Source organism: Heteronotia binoei, chromosome 14 (assembly GCF_032191835.1).
Source record: "Heteronotia binoei isolate CCM8104 ecotype False Entrance Well chromosome 14, APGP_CSIRO_Hbin_v1, whole genome shotgun sequence".
Classification (NCBI taxonomy): domain Eukaryota; kingdom Metazoa; phylum Chordata; class Lepidosauria; order Squamata; family Gekkonidae; genus Heteronotia; species Heteronotia binoei.
The window spans coordinates 1,966,870-1,988,862 of NC_083236.1; the positions used below are offsets into that span (position 1 = coordinate 1,966,870).

The 21,993-nt window shown below is 45.0% G+C and overlaps 1 protein-coding gene across 1 annotated transcript in view; it reads left to right on the top strand.

Annotated features, from left to right (window-relative positions):
- GABBR2 (gamma-aminobutyric acid type B receptor subunit 2) overlaps nucleotides 1–21,993 on the top strand; it is an 824,150-nt gene that overhangs the window by 405,959 nt on the left and 396,198 nt on the right. Inside the window, exon 8 of the mRNA XM_060254061.1 lies at nucleotides 19,012–19,072. Within this exon, the coding sequence (XP_060110044.1) occupies nucleotides 19,012–19,072 (61 nt within the window). The remainder of the gene's footprint in view (nucleotides 1–19,011; nucleotides 19,073–21,993) is intronic.

Here is a 21,993-nt window from a genome sequence, read left to right on the forward strand (position 1 = left end):
TGTCTGATGCCCTGGTTATATGGGATTTCTCTATTCCCTGGACTGTGGTTGTAAAAGATACACCAATATCATATATAAACTGGCCTTTAGCCTAAACTTTTCTCATTTCATTCATAGACTTGTAAAAGAATTATGGGTTTTTTTCTCTGCACATAAATTGTCCCAGCTAGCTATTTGTGTGTTTACTATTCTAGTTAACCTCTCGGTGGTCATAGCACTAGGGTTTGGGCCTCTGTGTGACACAGACTGTTGGACTGGATGGGCTTGATCCAGCATAGCTCTACTTATGTTCCTATAGCACTCTGTCTTCTGCATGGCAGTATCAGATAAAAAAAAGATTCCCTGGTGTCTATAGCACAGATTGTTTTGCAGTCACATGATAAGTTTTCTTCTTAAATTAGAAAAGAATGCTCTGAACACTGTTCCAAAATTACTCTGGCTTGATTTTCTCTTCCTCTCTGACTTTTTTCTGAGGGGCACAATAGAAATTGATGAATCCTCAATGTCTTTTCAACTTCTGCTAATCTTTTAGAAACCTTTTTAATTGCGTAAAAAGGGAAATCCCTACTAGCATCTGCTATGCACACTGCTTTGTAACAAAAAAGGGGGAGAGTCTGCAGAAGACTGCAGAACCTGAGGGTCTTCTGAACTGCATTTCAGCAGGAGGGCAGACTACAAAGTGAGAGAAGGGAAGGTGAGTTTATTGGTGCAGAAATGCAGCTGCAGTTTCAGGTTTGAGAGTGAGGCTTCCTGCAAGAGGAGACATTTGGAGGGACATGCTTGGAGCCTCTGGAGATCTTTTCTTTTTGCAGGGGGGGCGGGAGGGGAGACACTGCAGGACTTGGCACTCGGTTCTCTTTGAAGCCCTGACAGTGGCGTCACTGTGTTGAGCCCTAGTCTCTCCCCAGTCTCACTGAAGGGGCCAAGAGTCATTTAGGCAGAAGAGTGTGAAGAGCAAACGAAGGGAACCTCCACTGGACCAACAATGGATTGATGTTGCTACCACACAGGCCAAGTTCTCATGGATTTGTACAAACTTCATGGTTTTGTTGTACAGACTCTTCCGTGTCCTAATGAATTTTATCTGAGATTATCAAGAAAAGGCAAAGTGATGTCTTGATTATTTGTCTAGCATTAACTCTGGGGTTGGAGGGGTGGGGTTGGAGCTGTCTCTTTAATTTAGCAGACGGAGGCATGATGAGATGTGCTACTAGAAGCAGGCAGTGTACATTCTTCATGGGGAGGGTTGTTAATGATTTGAACAACATGCCTAGGGAGAGATACGATGATGGTTGCAAAATCAGTAATCCCTGGATCTCAGGCACAGTTGGAAGTGATCCATCTGTATCTGTGCAGCTCTGGCTGCACAGAAATAACTGAATGATCCGTACAAAGCTTATCTATTGAAGATAGATAAACACCCTTAATTACTGTTGTGTCTCTTCCCACTCTGGGTGCAGGAAATCCCTCCAAGTTTCCCCCAGTTCCATGCAGTCGCAAACGTCCTCATGAGGATGACACTGACATGTTTGCAGCTGCATGTAGTAACTCCCCCCCCCCCCCGCAATGTTACTCAGTTTTCTAATAGTTCCATATTGGAACTTACAGATAAGGAAGGATGTTTTGGGAAGTTTTATCACCCAGGAAGAAAACCTTGTATGAAACGAGTGTACAACCAGTTATTCATCGTAACTTTGTTGGTCTGGGAATTTTTCAGCTCCCATTGTTGTGGGATTGAACGGAACTTTTACATGCATTTGGACTGCTTCTCCTTTGCTTTGTAGCTATGATGGTTTGATAAGTATTTGGCATCCTGTAATGTAGATTATATATTTCTGTGGAAATTGAACACATACTTGTTTGAGTAGTTACAAAAAGGCACCAGTACAAGATTGAATTTTTAGTATCTTCTTTCTTGGTCATTTGCATAACTAGCAGCCTTGCATCCCAGTGACAGATTTTACTTTTGTCTTTTTGCACACAGAGAACCTTTTTCCTGTGTTCAGTGAATGCCCCCCCCCTTCTGAATCATCACATGGCCTTTGGGGCTGTCAGGGCCCTCCACCCCGTGGGCGAGATGCTTTCCGCTCCAGCAAGAGACAGGCCAGGCAGCGTGGGGCACTGGGCAGATTAGAGGAGACCTGCCTTGATTGTAGCAGTCAGAAGCAGGGCTGACAAATGGAAACAAGCACCAGGATAATAAAACCGCTTCCTTCTATTGACTCAGTCCTGCTGGCTGCCACAGCGTTTCCCCCAAGAACACATAACCCGTGGATGACTCAGTTCAGCCAGCCCCACTACCCTCCCCCTGCTGAAGGGCGACATGCTTGCAGTGCTCTGGAAAGATTGAAATAAACATTATTGTCCCTCGTGCCTTTTGTTCACAATGAATTCTACTCTTCATTGTAGAATTTGCGCCAGTTGTAAATGTAAAATGAAGAAGTTCGGTACATCACAGAACATAGAGCACTCTCTCTCTCTCTCGGCTTGACTTCGCGAACGAAGATTTAAGAAAGGTGCAGTAGTCCACATCTGCTGCAGGCTCGCTGGTGGCTGACAAGACCAATGTGGGACAGGCAGGTCCGGCTACAGTGGCTGCAGGGAAAAGTCTGATTTGGGGTTGGTGCTGTAGCAGTACGATTCTTCCTCAATCTCCTTTTGTCCTCAAGACCAGCGATGCATGCGTTCTCAAACGAAGAAACAGCCTGGTGGATGGTGTGCCTCCATGCTTTGCGATCTGAGGCTAGGTCAGACCACTGGTGATGGTTAATGCAACAGGTACCAAGGGATTTCTTCAAGGAGTCCTTGAACCTCTTCTTTGGTGCCCCTCTATTTTGATGGCTGGTGGAAAGTTTGCCATACAGGGCAATCTTGGGAAGGTGGTGGTTTTCCATCCCGGAGATATGCCCTGCCCAGCGCAGCTGCGTCTTCAACAGCAATGCCTCGATGCTTGTAACCTCCGCCCTCTTGAGGACTTCAGTGTTGGTCACAAAGTCACTCCAGCGGATGTTGAGGATGGTGCAAAGGCAGCACTGATGAAAGCGCTCAAGGAGTCACAGATGATGACGGTATAATACCCACGATTCGAAGCCGTAGATGAGGGTTGTCATCACAACCGCTTTGTAAACATTGATCTTTGTGCCCTTTTTCAGATGCTTGTTGCTCCACACTCTTTTATGCAGTCGGCCAAATGCACGGTTTGCCTTTGCCAGTCTATTGTCAATCTCCTTGTCGATCTTGGCATCTGAGGAGATGATGCACCCCAGGTAGCTGAACTGCTGGACTGTCTTGAAAACTGATTCACCCACAGTGATGCAAGGAGGGTGATAATCTTCCTGGGGTGCAGGCTGGTGGAGAACTTCTGTCTTCTTCAGACTAACTTCTAGCCCTATATGGCCTGGGACCTGCCTACCTGAAGGACTGTCTCTCCCCACATGTTCCCCAGAGAGTACTGAGGTCGGGAACACAAAATCTCCTCACTATCCCTGGGCCGAAAGAAACCCGCTTGAAATCCACCAGAGAAAGGGCTTTCTCTGTTATGGCCCCTACATGGTGGAATCAGCTGCCGGAGGAGGTGAGGGCCCTGCGGGACCTTGTTCAGTTCCGCAGGGCCTCTAAGACGACCCTCTTCCGGCTAGCTTACACCTAGCTGAGATGAGAACTCAATGTAGCTTGCCAGACTCCTGTTTTTATATATATTTGGAATGTTTACTGGTTTTTAAGGTTTTAACTGTTTTAAATGTTTAACTGTTTATATACTTAAATATTTTTTAATTTTTATGTTTGACTAGTTGTTGGAAGCCGCCCTGAGCCACTTGTGGGAAGGGCGGGATACAAATCATAAATAAAAAAATAAAATAAAAAAATAAATAGCTTGGCAGCCTCTGCAAAGCAGGACGTCATATGCTGCAGAGCTGATACCGAGTGGGAGACGAGTGCAGCATCATCAGCAAACAGTAGCTCTCGGATAAGTTTTCCATTGTCTTGGAGTGGGCTTTTAGTCACCTCAGGTCGAACAGGCTGCCATCGGTGCGATAGCGAATGTAGACACCATCGTCATCATCTAAATCTACTGCGGCTCTTTAAAGCATCATGCTAAAGAAGATCGTAAAGAGAGTTGGCGTGAGAGCACAGCCTTGCTTTACACCTGTGCCTATTGGGAAGGGCTCCGAGAGATCGTTGCAGTGTCTGACTTGGCCTCGCTGGTCTTCATGTAGCTGGATGATCATGCTGAGGAACCTTGGGGGACATCCTAAACGTTCCAAGATTTGCCACAGGCCGTTCCTGCTAATGGTATCAAAAGCTTTGGTAAGGTCGACAAAAGTCACATATAGACCCTTGTTCTGTTCCCTGCATTTCTCTTGGAGCTGCCTGAGAACAAATACCATGTTGGTGGTGCTCCTGTTAGCTCTAAAGCCACACTGGCTCTCTGGGAGGAGTTCTTCTGCAATGGTGGGCACCAGTCTGTTCAGGAGTATTCTAGCAAGGATTTTGCCTGTGATGGAGAGCAGGGTTATCCCCCGGTAGTTGGAGCAGTCTGACTTTTCCCCTTTGTTCTTATGTAGAGTAATGATGATTGCATCGCGGAAGTCCTGTGGTAGTTTGCCTTGTTCCCAGCAGGTGACAAGTACTTTGTGAAGTGGGCTATGTAGTACTATGCCCCTATGCTTCCAGATCTCTGGTGGGATTCCATCAACTCCCACTGCCTTGCCACTTTTCAGTTGCTTGATGGCTTTAACAGTCTCTTCTAGGGTGGGGATCTCATCCAACTCTGTTTTCACTGGTTGAAGTGGGGTGAGGTGGATTGCTGATATGATGTGTTGGTGAGAAGGGGAATCCATTAGATTCCTATTGACTCCAGAGGACTCTGGGAAACAAAAGAACACCTTGCTGGAACACAAGGAAGTCTGTCTGACTGCAGGTGATGGTGCCTGCTTGCTCTGGAAGCTCAATAACACGAGGCCCCGTGTGTGGCTGGCCCCTTCTGATACTCAGAGTTCTACTCCCTCTGAACATGGACCCCATCCCATTCAGCTGCCCCAGCTAATAAGAACATCAGGGAAGCCATGTTGGATCAGGCCCATTCAGTCCAACACTCTGAGTCACACGGTGGCCAAAACCCCCAAGTGCCATCAGGAGTTCCACAAGTGGGGCTAGAAGCCCTTCCACTGTGCCCCCCCCCCCAAGCACCAGAATACAGAGTGTGGAGAAACACCATCTTAGAGTGTTGGTGCCGCAATTATTATTTGCGTATAGGGAGGTACCTCAGGAATCCACCGGGTTCTCCCCTTTTGAACTTATGTTTGGCAGGAGGGTCAGGGGACCCCTAGACTTGGTCAAGGAGAGGTGGGAGGAGAAAATCCCAAAGGCCAAGGTGTCAGTGGTAGACTATGTGTTGTCCTTCAGGGAACGACTGCGAGAGATGATGGATCTGGTGAAGGAGAACCTGCTCAAAGCTCAAAGCAATCAGAACAGTTGGTATAACAAAACAGCCCGATCCCGAACTTTTGAAATAGGGGATAGGGTAATGGTTTTCCTACCACTGCGCACTAATAAACTAAAAGCTGCATGGGACGGTCCCCATGTAATTGTAGACCAATTGGACGATGTCACATATGCAGTGTCTATGGAGAGGTCTGGGCAAAAGACTAAAGTGGTGCATGTGAATATGCTAAAGCCCTTCTTAGAGAGGCCCATGGTGCTGCATATAACCAGACAGGAAGGAAACCTTGAGATGATAGATGATGACCCATTGGACGTTTTAGCCTATTTTTCAGAACCAGTACAGTGGGAAGAGTTGTTGTGGTCTGAAACTGTATCCGGGCCGGACAAAGAAAAGATCCTTGTGGTGTTGCACCAGTTTAAGGAGATTTTCAAGAACGAGCCAGGAAGAACAGGCCTGGCACGACATGGGATTGACACAGGTACTCATGGGCCTATCAGGTGCCCCCCTTACAGAGTCAACGGTAAGGTGTTGGCAGATATCCGGAGGGAAGTACAGGAGATGCTGAGGATGGGAGTCATCCAACCCTCAGTAAGTTCATGGGCAGCTCCAGTAGTGTTGGTGGCAAAACCAGATGGCTCAATTAGGTTTTGTGTGGACTACCGAAAATTAAACAGCATCACAAAACCAGATGCATATCCTATGCCCAGGATAGATACCCTGCTGGACATACTAGGCTCAGCTAGGGTGATATCTACTGTGGACTTGTGCAAAGGTTACTGGCAAATGGAATTGGAGTCTGAGGCAAGGGCCAAGTCAGCCTTCATCACCCCAGAGGGACTGTTTGAATTCAGGGTGATGCCCTTTGGCCTCCGAAATGCTCCCGCATCCTTCCAAAGGTTGGTGAACAACCTGTTAAGTGGCATGTCGGACTACGCTGTCGCTTATATTGATGACATCGCCATTTTTAGTAAGGACTTGGATTCTCACCTTGTACATTTGGCCAAGGTGCTGGAGGCAATCCAGAAAGCAGGCCTCACAATTAAACTGAACAAATGCCAGTTTGGAATGTCAGAGGTGGTGTACCTTGGACATAAGGTGGGGAGTGGGAGAATCACTCCACTGTGGGACAAAGTGGAGGCAATCCAAAAGTGGGAGGCCCCAAAGACGAAGAGGCAGGTCCGGGCCTTCTTGGGACTGGCTAACTATTATAGGCGTTTTGTCCCAGACTTTGGATCCATCGCCGACCCATTGTCCTCTCTCACCAAGAAGTATCTACCCGACAAGGTGGCCTGGACTCCTACCTGTCAGGCGGCTTTTGAGCAGCTGAAGACAGCTCTGGTTTCTATGCCAGTCCTCAGAGCTCCGGACTTTGATAAAAGGTTCTTTGTGGCCACCGATGCCTCAGACCACGGGATTGGGGCTGTTTTGATGCAGGACTGGGAGGAGACCAAACATCCTGTAGCTTACCTGAGCAGGAAGCTCATTCCCCGAGAAAAGAACTTGTCCTCAGTACAAAAAGAGTGTCTAGCAGTTGTATGGGCGCTAGACAAACTTCGTCCTTATTTGTGGGGACAAGAGTTCACCCTCCTGACTGACCACTCCTCTCTGCAATGGTTACAGACTATGAAGACCACCAATTCTAAATTGCAGAGGTGGTCCTGGAGGATTCAGGAGTACAATATGAAGATCGAGCACATTGCTGGACGCCACAATGTGATCGCAGACTTTCTGTCCAGAAAGGACTAGGGTGTGGGACTTTGTGTATTGTTGGGAAAATTCCTAATATTGGCAAATGTTCTGTTTGGGTTAACGGGTTTCTCCTTGGTTGGTTGGATTCTGCTACGGGGTCACCTCTGTAGGAGGCAACCCCTCCGGCTCAGAATTTAAGGAGGGGGACGTGTGGAGAAACACCATCTTAGAGTGTTGGTGCTTCATTGGCAGGGATCAGTAAATCCCTCAGCAGGCTTTGTAGCCTTCCTCTCACTCCCCCCCTCCCTTCCAGAACCAAACCAACAACGCTAGGGGGAAAATCTCCTAGAGAGGCAGGAAGTGCTTTTGTTCTTGCCATGTGTTAGGCAGGAAGAGAGTTCAGTTCTCAGCTGCAGCTCGAAGGAAGAGGTTGCCAGTGGGAGAGCTCCTGCCTGTGCATGCGGCCTATTCAAAAGAGAATGAGGCCTCCAGGCAGTAAGACAAAGTAAGTAATTCACAAGACAGGGCAAGTTTAGATCAGGGCCAGCAGGACGCGTTTATAACACATTTTGTTTGTCAGGCTGTTTGCTGTGCATGTGCTGTGCTGTGCTAACTTTTTAAATGCAACTGTTTTTGTTTTGTTTTTCTTTTCCTATCTGTTTCTCTTTTTAAATAAATATATTTTTACTGTTTAAATGCTGGCAGTCAATCTCTGTACCACATAGATCCCCAGACCGCTTTAGACCACGCTGTTTTTAGGAAGGGGGCCCCAGGGAAGGGGGAAGGCATGCAGTTGGATAAGGTGCCAATCCTCCAGGGGTGCCCCAAAGAAGTGCTGAGGTCTCTGTGAAACCCAAGTACAGGGTGGCAGAGGACCTGGAGGCCTAGCCTCACAGCTGGAGAGGGGGATTGGGAGTCCTGTTCCTCTCAATCTGAACCCCGGGACTGAGCAGGTGGTGGCAGCGAGCCCAAGGGGCAGGAGGAGAAATAGCTCCCTCCAGGAGTTGGCGACTCAATAGGGAGCTGACGGGACCGGGTCTGAAGGCAGAATCGGGCCGGTTCCGTCACACAGAGCATCACTTGCCTCAGACAGAGAGTTCCAACAATAAGCTGTGGCTAAGAGCCACTGATGGACCTCTGCTCCAGATGCTTATCCATTCCCCTCTTAATCATGGCCAATAGGAAATATTTCCCACATAAAACATGAACACCTTTTTTGTTTGTATTAATTTTTTTAAAAGTCCTTTCATTCTGCCCATGTCCTGATAGGGGAAACACTTGTTAGCCTTGCCAGAGCTGTTGTGACGCGCAGGGCTGCAGGCAGGGGAAGAGTCCAAGTCCAATCCAGGGTCTGAGTCAAAAGAGCAGCTCAGGAGCCGAGAGAGCAAAGTCCAAATCACAACCTGAGTGGGGTCGTTCAAAGCCAGGTGTCAAGAAGCCAAGGGATCAGTTCCAAAGCCAAACCGAGGTGGATGTGAGTCACAAGAGAGACTTGTTGCTTACACAGAGGGCTCAGCCCAGAGCAGGGAGCTAAATGGCCCCCCACTGCTGTTTCCAATTAGCAAGCGTCCAGGCTTCTGTTAGAAATCCGGGCTGAGCTGTGCTCACCTAGCTCACAGCCATGCCTCTCGGTGCTGGGTCGCCAAGTCTTTGCGGAGTTGCTCCCTTACACGAGACATCTGCGGGGGTGAGTCAGGAGGGCTTTCTGCTTGCAGCTGCTCAGGTGCAGGAAATGTTGGCAGCAGCAGCCAACTGTCAATCTCTGTGCCTTCAGAGGGGCCAGCTGCAGGCTCTGTCGTGACCGACAGCTCCCCTTTGTCATCGCCCATGGCAGCTGTTGAGTGTTAAATAATTTTTTATCTATAGACTATTACTAGCTGTGACCACCATCTGCAGATATCTAAATCTGTGGATTGGGACCATGTGGAGGCTAAAGAGATTTTTCTGCATACTTGAGGCACTCCTCAGGTTTGCAGAAAAATCTGAAAATAAAAAAGAAATGCCTAGAGTGGTTAAATCCCCTGAAGCCTGGGAACCATGGGGTGGGGGGGCCGTTCAGGAGCTTCTCCGGGCCCTGCTGTAGCAAAGGCCCTGCCACAGCAGCGGTGGATGTCAGGAGGCGCTCTGGCCCCTACTGCAGCAGGCACTGGGAGTGGATCTGAGGCCCTGCTGCTGCCAGGCTTCGGGGGGGGGGGAGGGCAGGTTGGGCTGGACTTGTGAAGGAGAGGGGGGAGACAGGATCCCTCCTGGGAGTTTCATGGGCCCACAATTCTTGTTGTAACTAATTATTTTATTTTTAAAATTTATGCTGCCTTTCCACCCATGCCAGGGACAAAATGTCAAAAACAATTTTTAAAGAAACACCAAACAAAACAGAAAAGTCTTCATCTTTGCTGGCAAAAGACAGTGAATTTCCATGAAATTTCATAATTTCAGTGCCCCCAATGAGGAGGTCCACTCTCTCTCGGGTTGCCACCAAGCTAAACTCAGAAGGTTGGGGGCATCAACAGCAGGATGGTAAGGATTGGGGAGGCTGATATGGGAACAGGCAGTCCTTAAGATATCCGTCCCTGAGCCACATGGGGCTTTAAAGATTAATACCAGTACCTCAGAGGACTTGCATTCTGCTCTTACTTTCAGGAGGGCTCTAGGTTTGTGCACAAACACACACAGACACACAACCACACACCATTAGGCTGCTAGAGGACATATTGCTCCCCCCGTGAACTTAAAAGCAGCCTGGTCTATGCTCTTGTTTCAGCCATATGAGTAAGAGATGGTATTAATTTCTATTTTTGCCATAGATAGAACCATTCACTGGTTCTTCTGAGTAAGTTGTTTTTTTTCTCAGCAGTGTTTACTCATATCTCCATAGTGATAATAAAGTATAGTGTGCATCTCAGTGGAACTAGGGGAAAATATTAGGATACAGATTGGAAGGATGGTATTTTTTGAGAAAACGGTTATTTTCAACTGTTGTATTTTCTTGATGTGGGGAGACGTTATGTGGAATAGCAGGGCAGGATCCAGTCTCATTCTACTGGGCTTGCCTTTGCTAGGACTGGCTTCTAGACCAAATTTGGTCAGTGGGTTCCCTTCCTCACATGCAGGATTTTCCCTCTATTTTTTCTTTTCTTCCTTTCCTTTTCTGACTGAGCAGCCCTTTCATCTGTTTTCTTCTTATTTGAAGGTTTATGGCTGTCCTATCCTGTCACATTATTATAATTTGATGCTGGCTCAGCCCACAGACTTGAGGGAAGAGACAAGATCACCTTCTTAACTTATAGTTCTGGAAATGGCACATAAGAGGCTTAAGTTCAAAAACAAACAAAATATTTAATCAAGGTAGGGTGCTGGAATCGGGTAAAATGTCTGAGGTGAATCAGTAACTCTAAGGTAACTTAGTAATTTCACAAAGTCCGATGCATCAAACATTGGTATAGGTGCAATGCTGAGTCAGTGTGGGGAGGATGGTCATCAACATCCTATCCTGTACATTAGTAGAAAACTGATAGAGAGGGAACAGCACCTCTCTGTGATTGAAAAGGAGTGCTTGGCAATTGTGTGGGCCACAGGTAAATTAAAACTGTACCTATGGGGAAGGAAGTTCACACTGTGCACAGATCATTCACCACTCAGGTGGTTGAATCAGGTAAAAAGCACAAAAAGCAAGCTAGTGAGGTGGAGTTTGCAACTCCAGGACTACAACTTTGATATACAGCACATCCAAGGTAAAGAGAACGTAATTGCAGATGCATTATCCAAAATGCAAAGGTAACCATATGCTTGTATGACAAAGAAAACCTGAAAACTTTGTATATAGTGTTTGGTAAGTCTGTTTTTTTATAAGGTTGTAATGCAATGTGTTTATATGGTGTTATGGATATTTTTAGTGTGTTTGAAATCCTGCAACAAGAGTTTGGTTTATTGTTTTGCATGTGCCCATTGTTCTGGGAAAAGTCTGTTAACTTTACCCATGCACATTGTTCTTAAAGGGTGGGACATGTGATGGACTCAGGCCCTTAGCCTGAGTAGCTGAGAAACAGGCTTGCCGTGATTGGCTGGAACGTTGCCCAAGCAACGGAAAAGTATCCTTTGGAGGTTTGCTCAGCAGAAAATCGCCTCAGGATTTTTAGTCTTAGCCAGGGGGTCTTCGAGAGAAGTCTTTAGAATACCAGTCTGAAGTGAAGACAATGGGTTTAGGCTGGGCAGTTGTAAAACCAACTGGACAAGGGACTGAGAGCAGCCAGGGCGGCTGGGCTCCTTGTGGCAGACAGAGCTGAGTGGACTCTCTCTGGAAAAGGGAGTTTTCAGACGGTTTGAAACTCTCTGAGGGAGATTTTGCCAGTGCATCAGGCAATCTCCAAGTACAAACAAGATCACACAAATACACACTGAGGGGAAAACTGGATTCTGGGGGTCAGCAGAGGTACCCAAGACTCAGACCAGAGGACTAGCTGTGGGGCTGAGACGCATCGGTATTGAGGGGTGCGAGTCCTGGAAGACAATGAGTGAGAAAGAGTCTGTGAGGGAGAATACTGACACCAGTCAGGAGTTCTCTATGTATGTGGAAGAGTGATTAAAGTTTGTTGTTTATGATTTGGCATTGCCTAAGTTAGGGTAAAACATCTGAAGAAACAGCATTCAGAGTGCCCAGAAGGCATAGACAGCCTGTATGAAGTAGAGTCTAGTGGGATTCTGAAACCTGCCTGGTTTATTGTTTATTTTAAAGATATTCTGCCAAAGTCTTGCTATATTTTTACCTCAGCCTGAAAAAGTCTCTACTCTCTGTAATTGTTTTATTCTGCCAACCCACTGCCAATTGATTTGCCTTTTAATATTGAACAGTTATAATCAATATTATTTCATCCCCCTCCTTGCCTTTTGTTGCCTAATAAATATTTTGTGGTTGTTAACGTTAAAATCATCTGGTTCCAATTATTACTAGTTCTGACAGGATTTCTGGGAGTATTACTGAGGGACTGAGGGAAGGTGACCGGGGAGAGCCAGTTTGGTGTAGTGGTTAAGTGTGTGGACTCTTATCTGGGAGAACCGGGTTTGATTCCCCACTCCTCCACTTGCACCTGCTGGAATGGCCTTGGGTCAGCCAGAGCTCTGGCAGAGGTTGTCCTTGAAAGGGCAGCTGCTGTGAGAGCCCTCTCCAGCCCCACCCACCTCACAGGGTGTCTGTTGTGGGGGAGGAAGGTAAAGGAGATTGTGAGCCGCTCTGAGACTCTTCGGAGTGGGGGGCGGGATATAAATCCAATATCTTCTTCTTCTTCTTCTTCTTCTTCTTCTTCTTTTAAATGGTCGCCTCGTGAGTGAAGCTTCTGATTGGGTTCCTCACAATTGGTGGCAGCCACAAAATACCCATGGAAAATAAGCACAAACGTATATATTTTTGTACCTCAGAATTAAGATTTTGGTGGAAATTCCTGTCAGAAATGGCACCACCACAAAAGACAGGAAAAGCAAAGGGTGATGACAGCCAGCCTGATGAGGGAGCAGAGGCTGTGAGAAACACCAGCCAATATATAAAAGGTTGAAGCTACATATAGTGCTGGGTGTCAGGGGCAAGAGCGTATCTGAGGGTTTTGATAGCATTCCAGGTCTGTTGTGGGTGGGGGACAGGGGAGTGACCCAATAGGTGTGCAGAAATGCGGAGTGACAGGTAATAGGCCAATGGTTATTGGAGCTCAGGTTTCAACCAGTGGGAGAGCTCTATTATGCCAGTTCCACTATGGTTTTATTATTAAGGATATCCTAATATGTTTTGACTCAATGAGACTGTTTATGTCCAAATAATGTAGTTTATTTTCTACAAAATTGTATTTTCTAATTTCAACATTTTTTCCCTTCCTCCTAGATGGCAAAGAGCAATATAGACTTGCTAAGGTAGCACAGGAGTGTGCAGGAGTTTGCTGCTTTCTCTCTAGAGTGTAATTTTGCTTGTAGGAAATAAGGCATCTATACTGTTAAATTTAATAAAAATGCCAAACGGGGCTCTTTTGTATGCAAAATTATAATTAAGCTATGCAGTATATGTTGATAAAAGCAGTAAAATAAGTTTAGATTTGATAAGACAAATAAGTACTGCATTCCAGCCCCTCAAAAAAACTTACTTTTTTTTTTTTATCCATGGCTTCCAAATGTCTGCAAACTTTACATCTCTAGCCTTGAATCTGTTGGCAGCCATCTTCACTGAATGAATGCAAACTCTAGTGTGATAAGTGGTTCTCCACATCACATTACAAATCTGATGCCCCCCCACCCCAGTTATACATCCCAAGCAACTTTTCCCTAACCTCATGATTACTGCTTTCCTCCCATTTAACCTCTTTTTGAGATCAGAATCATATAATAATTGAGATGATGACTGAAGGCGATTTGGATAAAGATTTTGAGATATGTGTACATCAACTAAAACTCAGGTGTGCAGGAAATTGCTTCAGCTCACCTGTTGCATGTTAGGATTTGTTTACTTTTCAGATGCTCTGATCCCCAGTCTCTGATTAAAGCTTTGCAAGCAGAGTGTGTTGATAACTCTTACTTGTATATTCCATCCAGTATAATCAGGTGTGCATTCTTGGGGCAGAGCTCCATGTAGGACAGGTGTATGGAAATTCTACAAGCAAATGACATTCTCAATAGCAAAAAAGGAAATGTAGGTTGGAAAAGGTTATGTGCCCTTCCCCATTGTGAACGCTTGAGTGCGCATTCAAACTAATAAGAAATGTCAAAGTGATGAAATATTTTCTTTCATTCCCTCCCTCCCTCATATAAAGTAACCATCAACCAAGATGCATTAACTACTAACAAGGGAAACACATCCTCCTCATTCTTTTAAGGTATCTCCAGTTCTCTGTTTGCTGGAAACTGAGAGTGAACAGCAGGAGATGGATTGGCCCATAATTGCTTAATGGCCTCTTGCATCTTTTCCAGGAGCACCCCTCCCCCCCACACAAGCCTACTTAATGTGTGTGTGTGTGTGTGTGTGAGAGAGAGAGAGAGAGAGAGAGAGAGGAAGCCTGGGAGAAGACTCCCAATTATTTGTGGGGGGGTTGGGGGAGGGTTTGTGGGGGGAGACAACCAGCAAGCAAGACCTGTTGCCCTTATGTCAAGTTCTTCTTTCCTCCACTGTAAGGTCAACTACAGTACCACTATGGCTGCCAACTCTGTATTGGGACATTCCTAGAGATCTGGGGGTGGGTGGGGTTTGGGGAGGCGAGGGACCTATGCAGGGTACAATGCTGGGGGCATCTAGCCCTCCAAAGCAGCTGTTTACTCAGAGGAAACTGATCTTTATAGTCTGGAGATGAGCTGTAATTCTGGGAGATCTCCAGGCCCTCCCTGGAGGGTGGCACATCCTCTCTTTCCCAGATGCTGACACCCTCAACACGGTTGTTTCCCCTGGAGCTGTCAGCAACAGTCAGTGAGGTGGAGCAGAAGAGGCCCTGCGGGGATCTCAAGAGACAGGATGAGGAGATAAGAACCTAAGAGAAGCCATGTTGGGTCAGGCTAGTGGCTCATCCAGTCACACAGGGGCTTCAGCATGGCCTAGTGGGAGGCAGCAGCAGCAGCCCAATGTTTCATGTGTCATTCAGCTCTGCCAGAATTGCTGGCAGAGGAAATAGTCTGTACAAAGTGTCGATTTGTGGGCAGGCCGGCCTGAGCGCTGGTTGAGGCTCAAAAAGATGCATTGGGGGAGCGGGAGTATTGCACAATTCTCTGCATCTGTCTAGCGGAGGGGCAGCTGGCTGACACTGCTGAGAATCTCCCTTGGAGAGAAATGTCTTTTTGCTCACTGGAGATTAACACACTGCCTGGGAGTTGTGTGTCCTGTCTACACAAATGTTTTCCCATCTGATGTTATTTTAAGTGCAGAGAAGGTCTTTGTCATTACAGGTGTCTCATGCTAACTTAATTAAAAATGTATTAAATTAGACATCATTAGTATAAACACTTGAACTTCCTACTAGTGTTCCTTAGACATATGCCAGACATTCTTTGGTGATTGCTTTTGGTGTATTTAGAAAGTGGAAATAAAATATGATCTAATTTTAAAAGCAATTATTTGCATTGGATCTTGTGCCATTATAAATTTTGCTTTAAATGTGAGCAAGAAGTGGGTAATTTAAAAAAAAATCTGATTAGTGTGGCTGTGTCTGGATAATAAGAAACATTGAAAACATGAACTCGGCAGTGGTGTCGGAGATGGAGTTCCTTTTTTCTCTTCTAGCCTTGTTCACTGAGTTATGTAGAACAGAAGAGACACCTCATTAGTTGTAATATGAGATGTGTTGCATTGGAGAACAGTTATGTGCTAGGCGGAAGAACTGCTGCCTTGGTTGACTAGTGAAGAACCTAGCAACAAGAAAATAAAGAGGAGGCCGTAAATTAACCAAATTCCATACAAACATTTCATACCTCAAGGAATAAATCTAACACTCCACAGACTGATGGGTGAATTCTGACATCTTCAGAGCATCTAGAGCAGGTGAATTATCCAAGAGGAGCAGGAGTTGGTTTGCTTCTGCTCCCTCAGTCACTTCACCTAGAATGGGAGATTAGAGACCAGGCAATAATTGGCCACATTATTTTCCTGTCGGAATGAATAACCACCTCTTTGAGTGGCCAGGGAATGGGTCCCAAGTTAATGATTGATGGGAAGAGTTTGTTGCTGTTGTCCTTGCATGGTTTCAGCAGCCAAGATAGGCCAGAAATGGCCTGCACAGGATTTTGTCCACATCTATCACAGAAACTGAGTCAAAATGATGCATAAATAGCCCAGGTGGTGTATTAGGCCTTTCTTCTGGTGTAACTGAGATTCAGATTAGTGTGTATTCTCAATATTGTATCAGCAAAAAACCTGGCAACAGTATCACAGCTAATTGTCCCTGTTAGAGGCTCAGATTTAGGCATCAGCGAATGCTGACCTACCTTGAACAATTGGGATGAATGTGAATTAGCTGATGCTATAATAGTGGATGCTACAATTTTAGAGAAGGCGCTGTCACCACCATTTCATAGGCCATACATTGAGCTCTATAGCACGATCAGTACAGATTCAGTACAAATGGGACTTGTTTGGAATGTCTTTTCCAAAATAATTTGTACAAGCAGGCCTCTGATTCAGTGGAAGCTCACAGGAGCACAGCTCCTGAACGTTTCTGAGAGTTCCACCTCCTTGTCCATTGAATAGTAGGTGCAGCTGCATAACAATCCCTGGATGAGCTCCACCACCTATTTTTCTACAAAATGACCGCTGTGTACAAGAGGGCACCCACAACAAAATGTTGCATCATGTGTTGTGGCTTTGGGGAGGTCAGTCATTGTTTCCCCTTCCCTCCTTCCTCTTCCTTCGTTCCCTCGCTCAGCCCTGGGAAGGCTCCTGCTTTAGGGCCTCAGGAGTCCCACTCTGTATCCCTTGGGGTAGCCAGGGTGGGCTCTGGGAGTCCCCATGAGGGGGGCCACCGCTCTTCTGTGGCCCCACCCATTCCCCCAGCATTGGCTTTGGAAGCCCTGGCCCTGCCAGCAGCCCTGGCGGGGCCTTGGGAAGCTGCAGCCCCACCATCCTCTCCTTTGCTGGGGGTCCTGGCGGTAGTGGGGACAGTTCTTCGATACATATTCTCAAAATAGATTGCATTATGTATTTCGGTGTTAATTCATGGTTATAGTGGCGATAGGAAGGGCCAGAACAACAGCAGCAACAAAGAACAGAACTTACACTAGCACCATTTTAGGACTCTCCCTCTCCCCAGCTTTCCAGATAGAAAAATTGGGAGTTTGGGAGGAACATTATAAAATGTTTATGGGTATTTCCTCTTAGAATAAGTAAAATTTAAGACAGGGTTGGGGGGTTTTACTCATTGAAATTGTGAAGCATAACTTTTTTATGTAATACAAATCTACAACTTTAGATGACTATATATATATATATATATATATATATATATATATATATATATATATATATATATATATATATAGTCAGGAAGATAGACAGACAGACGCACAGACACACACACACACACAACTTATTTTCAAAGGTATGAATAATTTTGGCGACAAAATGTGCTATAATGTCTGGCTATAACAGAGTATTAAGGAATCCTGTGATTTCACTACAATAAAGTGCAAATTGATATCTAAATGAGTTGTTAGTTCCCCTTGTGACTCTTTCTTTTGTTTACTATACAGTGGTGTTTTTTGTTTTCAACTTTTATTCTCCCCCAACACACACCTCTCAGTTGACATACAACTAAGATAAATGTGTGGAAGAGCCAACATAGATCAGACACTGCTTATATAGTCTTCATATTATGTGACGTGACATCAGGCTCCATGTTTCCACAGAATTAGTTCATCCATCTGCTCCTGATTTGAGCCCTGTTCACAGGTTACATTGAATGCACATCCAATCCATTGTGCAGTGATTTCTCTTTGTGCCTGTGTTGAGTAACTCTCTTGATACGTTCAACAGATGTACATCTGAATGAGAGATTTAAATTTCACATTTATCTGGGTACTGGTCCTTGGCTTCATTTGTAGAGTGAATGTTGGCTTTTTCAGACAACTATGCAGGATGTATGTATGTTCACTCTCATATGTGGACAGGGCCTAAACATTAAATAGCCAAGTGACTGAACTCAGTCTGGCTCTGTGACCCCAGCCACGGCCTCTCCAGCCCACCCATTCAAGGGATGCCTTTTGGAACCACTGAGCCATTCCTGGCTGCCGGCCCTGTTGGGATCAGCCCTGTTTGGGAAGTCCTCTGCCTGGGATTCAGGTTTGAGGCACACCCAGGGCTCATTCCGACAAGGCTTGTGGCACATGAGGGCTGCAGCCTCCCAAAGGCCCGTTTGCAACCTGAAGTGGCCTTGATTGGACAGTGATTTGGCTTGCTGGAGAAACTGAAGTGTGGCCACCCCCCAGAACATGTCGGGGGGGGGGGAAGAGGCTTAAATCCCTTTGCTCTTTGCATCATTGTCCTGATCCAGCTTGGGCCCCCACATGTACCTGGGAACTGAGTTCAGAGCATGGAATTGGAGGTGTACGCCTGATTAGAAGTCCTTGAGGCATCCGTGGAAACTTTGTTAGGTGGGAATACTCGACACCACACTCAGGGAAGGGAGATTATGTCTTTCAGGATTATTCAGCAGGGATTCTTTTAAACTGCCAGCTACTAAATGTGGACCTTGTTTATTTTAGCTAGGAGTGCAGTCCTAAACAGAGTTACACCCTTCTAAACTCACTGATTTAAAATGGTATAACTGAGTTAGGACAGGCTACTTAGCCTGGCTAGAGAACAAGGTATCAAAAGGAATTGCTGGTTTGAGGGCTTCCGGCTCTTTCAGTCCCCTAACAGTGTGCAAGGGACATGTCTCCTTGCTGTGGTTCCTTGTCCACAGAGGAATTACTAAAATTACTGACTCTCTCAGGAGAGCTTTTTCTGGTGACTGTGTGGCATTTAAAGTTAATTGCTTTTCAGCTTTATAAGAGTGTAACAATTATTTACAAGCTGTATAACTTGTGCAATTAGAAAAGAGAGGGGATATTTCCTTGCAGTGGTGAACTTGATTTGGATAGCTGTTCAAAGCAGAAAAGGACCTTTCTCTCAGCCGTTGCACCTAAATCATCCCTCACATATTGGCTCTGTCAGCTTTGCCCTACACAGAAGAATCCGTTGATCTTGTATAATGGGGTCTGTAACTGCAGCTCTCTCAGTTGACGAGAGTGATCTGATTTCCAAGTATGTTGTCGATCAATGAGAAAAGTCTGTGTTAGATAGTTAATCTCTTTGTCCTTTAGAGTGAATTGCAGCTTTATAAGATTATCATAAATCATATTATAAGGTATTTATTTACTTCATTTAGGGTCAAGTTGTATTCAGGAATGGAGAGAGGATGGGGACCATCAAATTTACACAGTTTCAAGGTAGGTAACAGATACTTATTCCTTTACATTAGTGTTATCTTTTTGCATGGCAGCATGTGAATTGGAGACACATTTGCTGTAATGGCCATATTGCACTATAGAATAACTGGAAAGGAAAAGAACTGAATATGTGGTCATAAACCATGGCAGAATGCCCAGAAATAATGGGATTCTTTTTTATTGGGGAGGGGAAAGTGCATTGTGGGAAACTCTGCTCAGTTTTAATACTGTGGTGTTCTTTGCTCATAAAAACAATTGGAATCATGCATATTACAGCATATCTGAGTCAAGCATAATGCAACACTGAGCTAAAGAACAAAAGTAACCTCTTGCCTCCTTGAAAAATTAAGCAGAATTAGAACTTATAACATTAGAACAGCTGTTCTGATAAGAATATTTTAACTGAGTTGCTCATCCATTTTTTTTAAAAAAATACATTGTAAAATTTCATCAAAACTGTGAAGATTTCTAACAATACAGTAGCTCAGTTGAATTCCCAGGACGGTGTTCAGAAATAGCAGACAAACAGGTTCTGTCAGCTTGGTGAGCCAGTTTGGTGTAACGGTTAAGTGTGCTGATTCATATCTGGGAGAACCAGGTTTGATTCCCCACTCCTCCACTTGCAACTGCTGGAATGGTCTTGGGTTAGCCATAGCTCTCACAAAAGTTGTCCTTGAAAGGTCAGCTTCTGTGAGAGCTCTCTCAGCCTCACCTACTTCACAGCATGTCTGTTGTGGGGGGAAAAGATAAAGGAGATTGTAAGCCACTCTGTGACTCTGATTCAGAGAAGAGGGCAGGGTATAAATCTGCAGTGTTCTTCTTCTTTTCCTTTTTTCCCCCTTCTCCTTCAAGGGAGTGGTCAGCACACGTGGTAACTGACCCATTCAGCTGTTGCTGGAAAAAAGCAGGTGCAGAGGGTAATTAAAGTGTTGGATTCCAACCAAGGAGACCTTCATTCAAATCTCTCTATTATGAAGTTTACTGATTGATTATAGGCCAGTCATTCTCTCAGCTTAATTTATCTCATAGGGTTGTTGTAATAAAATGGAGGCAAGAGACTATGTCTAGCAGTCTGACCTTGAAAAATGAGCAGGATAGAAATAAAGTAATTAAGCAGTTCATAGAATTTCTGAAGTGTCTTGTAGTGATTACTTGGATCTGCCTGTAAACATTACTTTGAACACTTACATCGAGATTTAATCCTCTTTAACTGAATTAATCACTAAATCACACTGCTGCTTTGTAACTGAATGCACTCTTTAAAAAAATCAACTTTTTACAGGGCACGGTTCTCAGTCTCTAAGGGAGATATTAAGGTTCAGGGTTCAAAGTTAAGCCCTTTATTTCTCAGAGAGCCAGTTTGGTATGGTGGTTGACTCTTATCTGGAGAACCGGGTTTGATTCCTCACTCCTCCACATACATCTGCTGGAATGACCTTGGGTCAGTCACAGTTCTCTCAGTGCTGTTTCCTCTCAAAAGCAGTTTCTGCCTCAGCCCCCCCTACCTTACAGGGGATCTTATGGAAAGAGGAAGGGAAAGGAGATTGTAAGCCACTCTGAAACTCTGAGTGAAGGGCAAGGTATAAATCTAAACTCCTCTTCTCAATGAATAAATAGTCAATTAGAACTTTTATTTAAAATAATCTGATAACTCTAGATCCAATTATACAAAATATAATTGAATATGGAACATTAGGATGCTTCATAGAAATCAGTCCTCTATAAGCATCTGTCTCATTCCTGTTCTCTCAAAGTTGACTTTGGGGGGGGGGGAGTTACCCAGAACTTTGTCAAAAAAAGGAATAAGCAAATTTCACTGAATTCCAAATCTGAAAGGTTCAGATGTTATAGATGTGCCAGTTTCTATAGATGCTGTTACATAAGCCAACATATGTCTTTACTAAATCCTCTCAATCATGCTTTCTCATATGATATGTTGCTGCTTAAGCATGCTTCGATAGCTGATGTTTTCACAATGGAATTTTTTCTGGGCATTCAATTAACTGTGTGTCAAGTCGGCAGATTCAATAACGAGTCCTTGTTGATAACAAAGTAGCTAGTTTATTGATATCATGATTCTCGACTACGGCGAAATTGAAAGACTAAAGATACGGTAGAATGCCATCATATAAGGTATACTTCAAAGGGATTCTTGAGGGAGGGGTACTATGCAGGGCACATTCACACATTGATGTTACAATTTCGTTCTCAGGCCTGCTTTGGCCTTGAGCGTCTCCTCGGCTCCAACCTCCCCTGATGCCCAGCCTGAGAAGGCCCGATAACTTCTTTCACATATTCCCATTTCAAAGCAAAGCTACATAACAAAGGAAAGGAGGGGGGTGAGGAGAGTTCGAGCTAGCAGCATTGAAATACAGTATGGCTTTACCCAGGATGCTTTTCTTCTGAACCAAAGATTGAGTGCAGGCCTGACCAAAGTTAAGAGCAGACTTGACACTGTGTGCCATTGTTCTTTGTGCTGAGAGCTAGTTTGGCAAAAAAAGTCAAACTTCCACAACTCATTTTTACTTTAAAACACCTTTTCAATTTGGTTGCCTGTTCAAGGTTGAAGGAAGAAAGTAATTTTTAAGATGCTAGTATCAAAATGCTCTCAGAAAAACATTAACCCTTATCTTTGAGATCTAATGATTAAAATAACATCCACACTTATTGTAAAGGGGCTATAGCACAGTGGTAGAGCATCCACTTAGCATGCAGAAGGTCCCAATTTTTCTTCCTCTTCCTCCTCCTCCATATACCTTTACTTGACCACTGCAGCACTTCAGTCAGCTGCAACCCCCTGTTACACCTTGAAGTCATCACATACAACCTGACATAAATCCATCATAGTCAGCTTTGAAGAAATGTTCACCTAGTGAATTTCTGCATGAGGCTCATTAATGTCGCAAGAGCTCCATCATGCA